The following is a 7,666-nucleotide window of genomic DNA, read 5'->3' on the forward strand; positions in this document are numbered from 1 at the left end:
TCCTTTCAAAGTATGTATCTTGGATTTTATGCCAAGGCAGCTTATCAGTAATGGACTCCATGGTCTCAGACAGTTTTTATTGTGTCTGAGAATTAAATAAAAATCTTTACTCTCCAAAGGAAGAATATTATGTGGAAGTAACACACTCCAGTATCAGGCACATAGTACCACTGGAACCACGCACATGTCTATGAGGAAAAGACTATCAGGCAAGCAACTGAATATTTTTTTTTTCAAACTGAATTTTTTAAATGAATGGAAGGGGAATTTTAAATTAGGATCTAAGGTAAAACACATGATACAATGATGTGTTTGTGCCCAAAGAGGCAGTCTCCCTTGAAAGTCCAACTTTCCTGTTTATTCCTCCCACCAAACATGCAAAATAAACTCACTAGTACTAAAAACAGAAGTATGTTATCACTACTGAAAAGTAAGCACCATCGAAGGAAAGATCAAAATATTTTTCTTTCATCCTAGTAAAGTGAAAAGAAAAACCACTAAATACTGTAATACTGTTTCTGGGTTTAGAGCAGTTTCCTTTTTTTTTTCCCCTCCTCAGCCTGAAGATCTTCTAGAAGTCACATTGTGAATCTCTGGCACCAAACAGTGGACAGGTGCTTTACCAACTCCGTACTTGATAGGAAAAGAAGAGAGAAAAGGGCACAGACATCCATTATTTAGAGTCTATCGCTAAATTAATTCTTCTTTATCACAATTCCATTACAACATATTATGCAGCGTGTACTTGTGGGCAGTGTACAGCCGACCACACTCCATGATAACAAGGCTTCCTTTTTTCAAACACCATCAAAAATTGGCAAATAATTCAAACTGCTCTTAGCCCAAGGTTAAATTCTTGAATACTAACAACAGAAGTTCAGAGAAATCTAATTAATCGGTTCCTATTTGCTCGAAAGTAAGCTACAAAGATGAGAGGCTTGTCATCTCTATCTGCCCCTCCCCAAGGCTGGCGATTCGCCTCAAGGGTCGTCTAGTGTGCAGACCAGAGCCGGCTAGAGCGGGGGAAGGGGCGGGAGGTAGTGAGGGCCAACCCAACCCCCTGGCTGACCGCTCCTGGGGCCTCGCTGGGCCCAGAACCCAACTTAGCTCGGCCTCCCAGAGGCAAACAGGACGGAGACTGGACCGACGGACTGGACGGACAGACGCGACAGGACGGACGCGACGGGCAGAGAAGCAGTGCATCCTACCCGGAGGGCTCCCTCCCAGGGCCGGCGGAGTACCTGCTCCGGTCATCCAGGCTGCGGTTGTCGGCCGCCGCGGCGCGCCAATCGGGCAGTGTGCTGGCGCACAGCACCACCATGGACACGATCACGAACACCACCGACACGCTGGCCAGGATCTGCGCGGCCAGCGACGACGTGGGCTCCTCGAAGGTCCGCCGCATGCGCTCCAGCCAGCGGCGGGAAGGGGCGGCCTCGGCACCGCCGGGTCGCGCCTCGTCCCGGCCCAGCGCGCCCGGCTCTTCGGCGGTGTAGAAGGTGTAGGTATCGGACATGCGGTCGTCGAGGCGGCGCTGGCAGCAGTACTCTAGGTGCGCGCCCTCCAGGCCCCAATAGATCATCTCATTGTAGAAGGAGAGCTCGCACATCCGCGGCGCGAAGCGCAGCTTGCCGTGGCCGCGGACGTAGAGAAGGATGAAGCCGAAGGCCTCCGAGTGCCGGTCGAAGAAGTACTCGTTGCGCTCGTGGTCATAGTCGTCGCACACCTCCAGCACGTCGCGCTCCGAGCGGCAGCCGTGCAGCCGGCTCACGCGCCGCAGAGGGAAGTCCTTCAGCAGCTCCCGGGACAGCGAGTACCGGGCGCCGCCCACGTTCAGCACCACCGAGGCCGCCCCGCTGCGCCCGAAGGTCATGGCTGGCTGCCCCGAAGCCCGAGGGCGCCGCCGCCGCCCCCTCCGGCCGCCGCGCGGGGCCTGCCTGCGGTTGGCGGACGGGAGAGCGCGCCGTCGGGGCCCACGGGCTGTCAGGCCGGCTCCCCCTCCGGGCTCCGCTGTTGCCCTTCGCTGGCCCGGGGCACCCTCGCTCTAGCCTTCTCGGCAGCCCAGCGCGGCTGCTAGCGACGCTCCCTCCGCACGGCGGTCCCTGCAGGTGGCCGGGGAGTCCCCCTCAGGCGCCAGCGCTGCGCCCCACTGGCCGAGAAAGAGGCTGCCAGCGCCGCCGCCCCTCGCGCCTGGGGGATGCTCCCTCCGAGGCCGGGGCGCCCTTTCAAGGCGGCGGCGCTGTTCCCCCCCGCCCCGGGGGCGTGCGCGCCGAGAGGAAGCGCGGGCGCTGGATGGCTCCGGGTCCCCGGCTCTCCCTCTGGCCGCGGCTCCAGCAAGCGCCCCACCACTGTCCAGAGGCAAGTGGCAAAGTGAGCGGGTTCGGAGGCGGCAGAGAGCCGGCCCCGCGAGGCGGGGGCGGGGCCTCCTCGCGGTTACCCCTCCTTGCCTCCTGGCTCCGCTCCGCTCACCTCCCTCCGCGCGCCGCCCTCCTCTTCCCACCCAAGCCCGCACCTCGCTCGGGCTGGGATTCCCCGGCGCCCCGCCCTGGACCTCGGGCTCCCCGCCTCGTGACGCCGTCCTCCCCCTCCGCTTTCGCCTGCAGTAGCCGGGAGGGGTCCGCGGAGCAGGGATGCGCCGAGCCTGGAGCCCCGAGTGGAAGGGGTAGAAAAGCCCCGCGCCTGGGGTCTCAGCTCCCGCGTCCCTCCCCGGACCATCGGGATGACTTGGGGAGTCCCCAAGGGCCCTTTTAACGGCCCCCGAAAAGGAGGCTGCAGGAGGGTAAGGAGGAGTGAGGACTGGGGTGCAGGATTTGAGGGGCGGGGACAGACGGCTCTGGGAGAGCTTTTTCCAGAAACTCTCCGGAGCCCAGCTAGGTTTCTGAGACCGCCCCACAGGATTTCTCAAGAGAAGGCACCCCAGCAATTCTTTTCTTGCCGACTTTGTTCCTTTCTCTCCCGGCGCTGAGACCCACGTACCGCGTGCTCCGAAGGCGGCCACACATCCCAGCACCCAGCTTCGGTTGCCGCCTCTCTCGGAGGCGAACGGCTCCATCCCCCGCTTTCTGGGGCGCCGGTCTTAAGAGAGCGCCTAAGCCTAGCGCCCCTGGACCCCCTTGTGACGCTCCCTGTAGAGTGGGATGAAAATCTGGGGAGAATTGTCTTGCCACGGGCAAGAACAGAATTTTGCCTGATCTCCGTCTGCATCCTCCTTTTCATAATGTCTTAATTTCTCCTGTGCACCTCCGAGCCGGCTGCAGCACCGGCCCTCGAGCTTGAAGAGCCCTTTCAGGCTCTGCGGAGGGTACTTCCCTGGGCACTGCTCGATGCCCTGGGAGTGGGCGCCACTGGGCAGGGATTATTTTACACTGCTCCAAGCAATTCACACGACAAACGGCACAGGCAGCCCTGCTCGCGCAGTACCCGCCAGAGGCGAAACAGGTGAGTTTTAAGGCAAACTGTTAAATGCAAAACGTCCTGGAAGGAAAAAGAAGAGTGTACTGGGGTGAGGTGGGATGCGGTGATCTGACTTCAGAGTACACCCAGCTGGTTACTGGGAAGGGTTTTACTTTGCCCTTCACTTTTCATAATTGTGTAGGTTTATCTAGTGCCCACTAGAGGTCACCAGAAAGAGTCGTTTTGCTCTTATTCTAGTGTGGATTCTTACACCTAAAAATTGGAGTGCTCACAAAATAAAATCACTCTGGGTGGATTTTTGTGCCCCCCCCTTTTTTTTAATTGAAGCATAGTTGATTTACAATGTTCCAGGCGTACAGCGAAGTGATTCAGATATATAGAGATAAATATGTAGAGACACTGTATATATAAATTTTCAGATTTTTTTCCATTAAAAGTATTTTCAAGATATTGAATATAGTTCCTTGTTGGGTGATTTCTTGAAGAATGAAAATCTCTATAAAAAATTTTTATATCTAGACTTGATAATTTACCTTAAAAGCATTTAATGTGATTAAAAACTCAAAAATGGGAGTTGTTTACTTGCTAAGCTGCTACTAAACTAGAAAAACATCCTGAAGGAAATGTTTCAAGACAGAATGAAAAGAAGTGATGGCCGTGAACTTGCAGAGAGAAAGAGCAGAGCATGTCTAATAGCAAAATCGCAGGTGTGGAGATTAAAGCCTGAAAGAAAGCTAATGCGTTGCTTGGTGAAAGCATGGGGATCTCCACTACAGTCAGCTTTCATCCAGGAAGCTAATGGGATCCCTGAAGGTTTTAAGAATAGAACTGACTCGACCTCAGGAAGAGTCATTTGCCCCTTAGGTTATTCTGAGGAGGAGGCACTTCTGCAGCCAAGAAATGGGAACCCCACCCCTGAATCTCTGTAGAAAAGGAAGGGTTCATTTCTGAGAAACACTGAGACCAAGGACTCAGCATGGCTTGGAAATGGATTTGTTCTAGAATATGAGGATGAAGAAAAGTTTGCTGCTGCTAGCGGAGTGAAGAGCCTGGCCAATTCCTGGCCGAAGAGCAAGAGCCGATTCCTCAGGGAGTCGTTAAAAATACTTTCTAGAAGCTGTACAGGCAACAGAACACAGAACAACTATTTTGTTGATTATTTGCTTCAACATTACTGTATTTATTTCCTATGTTCTCTATCTAAAATCCCTTTAAAGTCTGTTGATAGGACCAGTCGAAGAAATATCATATTTTAAATTACATTTGAGCTTAGAAAACCAATTAATTTGATGACAGTATAATTTGTGTCTCCTAGGTATATTTTCATGAGATATCTTGGAGAGATAGGTTTAAATCACTTCATTTGTTTCAAGAGTAATATTCTTATTTGATTTTAATGTCGTCAGCAGCTACTGCAGCAACAATAACCCAAGTCATTTTCTTAAACAAAAAAAACAATAAGATGCAGAAATGATTGGCTTGTCTCGATATAATCTGGTTTAAAAAGCATTCTTAAAAACAATTTTATTCCTCTGTACTTGAAAAAATCTGTTGAGAATTGATATTGTCGTTGTTGTTGAGAATTATTACATTTAAATTCTTTTCTGGATTCTAGATGATATTTAGGGTCTTCATATGTAAATCTTTAGACTTCATTGGGCATCAGGCAGAATTTTAGAGTTTGACAGAGATTTTCTTGCGTCAATTTATAAGCCCATTATTTGGGGAGGAGGAACAAGGCTTCAGAGATGGGGCTATAATTTGCCCAAGGTTCCCCAACCAGCAGCAGCATGGTGGAGACAAGGCTGGAGCCAGGTTTTCTAGTTCCAAACCCTAAGCCCTCAGTTTCCAGGGCCTGCACAACTTTGCTGCCACAACTTCACTCCAGTTCTTCCCTCCATCTGTGAATCCTGTATCATGCCACTGAACAGCTCTTCCTTTTCTTCTTTTTCATCAAGTCATTCCCCAGTTCAAGAATCAGAAGTGGCTAAGGATCTCTACAGTTACAAACTGGCCTGGAAATAAAGTCCACACTGGTTCTTAGGACCATCTCTAGATTCATATCCTGGCTGCACAGCTTATTTGCTAAGTGACCTGGACCAAATTCCCTGGCTTCTTTAAGGCTCCATTTTCTCTTCCTTACAATGGAAATAACATGGCTCCATCAAAGGGGTGATATGAAATGAAATGATGCAAGAGTGGTATATGCCTCTGTGCATGACAATGGGGAAAAAAAAAATCTCACTTTGTGTGTGCCTCTACCAGCCCAAGCAGGTCATGCTCATTTTCACTCCTGGGTTATAATTAAATACAAATCAGACAGGGGCTTCCCTAGTGGGTCAGACAGTAAAGAATCTGCTTGCAGTACAGGAGACCTGGGTTCAGTTCCTGGGTTGGGAAGATTCCCTGGAGAAGGAAATGGCAACCCACTCCAGTATTCTTGCCTGGAAAATTCCATGGACAGAGGAACCTGGTGGGGTACAGTCTATGGAATTGCAAAGAGTCGGACATGGCTGAACAGTTAACACTTTCACACTTTCACAAATCAGACAAGTGAATTGATTCATCTAAAAATGTGACCAATCACAAAAGGTAACCCGAACCATCAAAATTTCAGTGAAAAGTTGTGACCCATATACTGCTGAGCCTAGACTGAACTGAATTCCTCCATTACCTTGCACTGCACAACTTTCTGTGTTCAGAGTCCATGAGCAAGTCTCACCTCTTGAAGCTTCATTTCCTCATCTGGAAAGTGAAAGTAATAATAAGAGGTTTGGAGGAAGCTGAGCTTGTGGTGCCACACAGAAAGGGCTCCCAACACCCTGCCCAAAGCTTTATAAATTGAAATGCCCTGTGGGCACCGCTGGTCCTTACAACTTACTTACCAACTGTGCCTTAAAAAGGCCTGACTCAAAAAAAAAAAAAAAAGAGCCCTGGCTCTGCCATTCATTTCTATTTTCAGAGGTTTGTGTTTACACCATTTTATTTCTCAGCATCTACAGTGGTTCCTTTAAACAGTCAGCTTTTTGAATGGAAACATAACCTTCCACGGGCTTTCCCAGTAGCTCAGCTGGTAAAGAATCCTCCTGCAATGCAGGAGACCCCGGTTCTATCCCGGAGTTGGGAAGATTCCCTGGAGAAGGGAAAGGCTACCCACTTCAGTATTCTGGCCTGGAGAATTCCATGGACTATGGGGTTGCAAAGAGTTGAGACTGAGCAACTTTCACATAACCTTCCAGTGTCTCTGATTTTATGTAAGGGGAAGACGCTAATGATTTCATTCACTGTGCACAATTACCCTTGTAGAAGGGAAAGCTACAGCTTTCAATAAACTGCCCTCAGAACTGTCCCACCACACAGACCCTGTTCTTAAAGGGGAGAAGCCGCCAAGAGATGTTTCACCCCCATCCCACACCAAAGTCCTTGCCTTTTTCTCTGCTCCCTAACACTTTGTGCTCTCATGCAAGCAAAAGGAACACTATCTTCTTTAAATGTCCAGCCTTGAGAAAGTCACTGTGTAATCATTAGGTGGGAGGCAAAATTTTACCTCTACCCTCTCAGGGTTTTTGACTGAGCTTGAGAATTAGATTGACATAAAGACAGATTAACAGGAGAAAACCATGCACATTTACTTATTATAAATTTTACATCAACACCAGAAGGAAATGAAGACCCACAGAGGTGGCAATACCTAAATGCTTTTATATGAGGTTGAACAGAGAGGCAACAATAGAAAAGTAACTATATGGCAAGGCTAAAGGAAGATAAGAATTATCTTAGCAAAGTACATTTATACAGAATTCTCTCCGCTTCAGCTTCTGTCCTTGATGATAAGAATGGTACTTTCCTCCTGGTATAGGGAAGACAATCTTTCAAATGGGAGTTTTATCTCCTGCTTTTAGAAAGAAAAGGGGAGGGTCAGAGCACCCTTTTTGTACCTGAATTTTTAAGTACTCAAAATAATCTGTATGCCAAAGTGACACATTCTGGGGTGGCCTATTGTGCTACCCTTCATCATTAACAGCAAAAAAACATTTTTGGTGCCATTACAGAAAGGCCTCTCCGCTTTACCTTCACCCAACCCTCACACCTTTTCATACTGGGAAAGACTGAACGCAGGAGAAGGGGATGACAGAGGACGAGATGGTTGGAGCATCACTGACTCAATGGATATGAGTTTGAGCAAGCTCCAGGAGTTGGTGATGGACAGGGAAGCCTGGCGTGCTCTAGTCCATGGGGTCACAAAGAGTCG

The 7,666-nt window shown here is 49.5% G+C and overlaps 1 protein-coding gene across 2 annotated transcripts in view; it reads right to left on the bottom strand.

Annotated features, from left to right (window-relative positions):
- The window catches only part of KCNG3 (potassium voltage-gated channel modifier subfamily G member 3), a 49,324-nt gene extending 46,952 nt beyond the window's left edge, over positions 1 to 2,372 (bottom strand). The window contains exon 1 of one of the 2 annotated variants that reach the window (XM_043470443.1): positions 1,209 to 2,372. In XM_043470443.1, the coding sequence (XP_043326378.1) occupies positions 1,209 to 1,873 (665 nt within the window). In that variant the 5' untranslated portion in view covers positions 1,874 to 2,372. The remainder of the gene's footprint in view (positions 1 to 1,208) is intronic. The other variant, XM_043470444.1, reaches the window with a different exon arrangement.
- Between the last annotated feature and the right edge of the window lie 5,294 nt (positions 2,373 to 7,666).

The sequence above is a fragment of the Cervus canadensis genome, chromosome 5, assembly GCF_019320065.1.
Source record: "Cervus canadensis isolate Bull #8, Minnesota chromosome 5, ASM1932006v1, whole genome shotgun sequence".
NCBI lineage: Eukaryota > Metazoa > Chordata > Mammalia > Artiodactyla > Cervidae > Cervus > Cervus canadensis.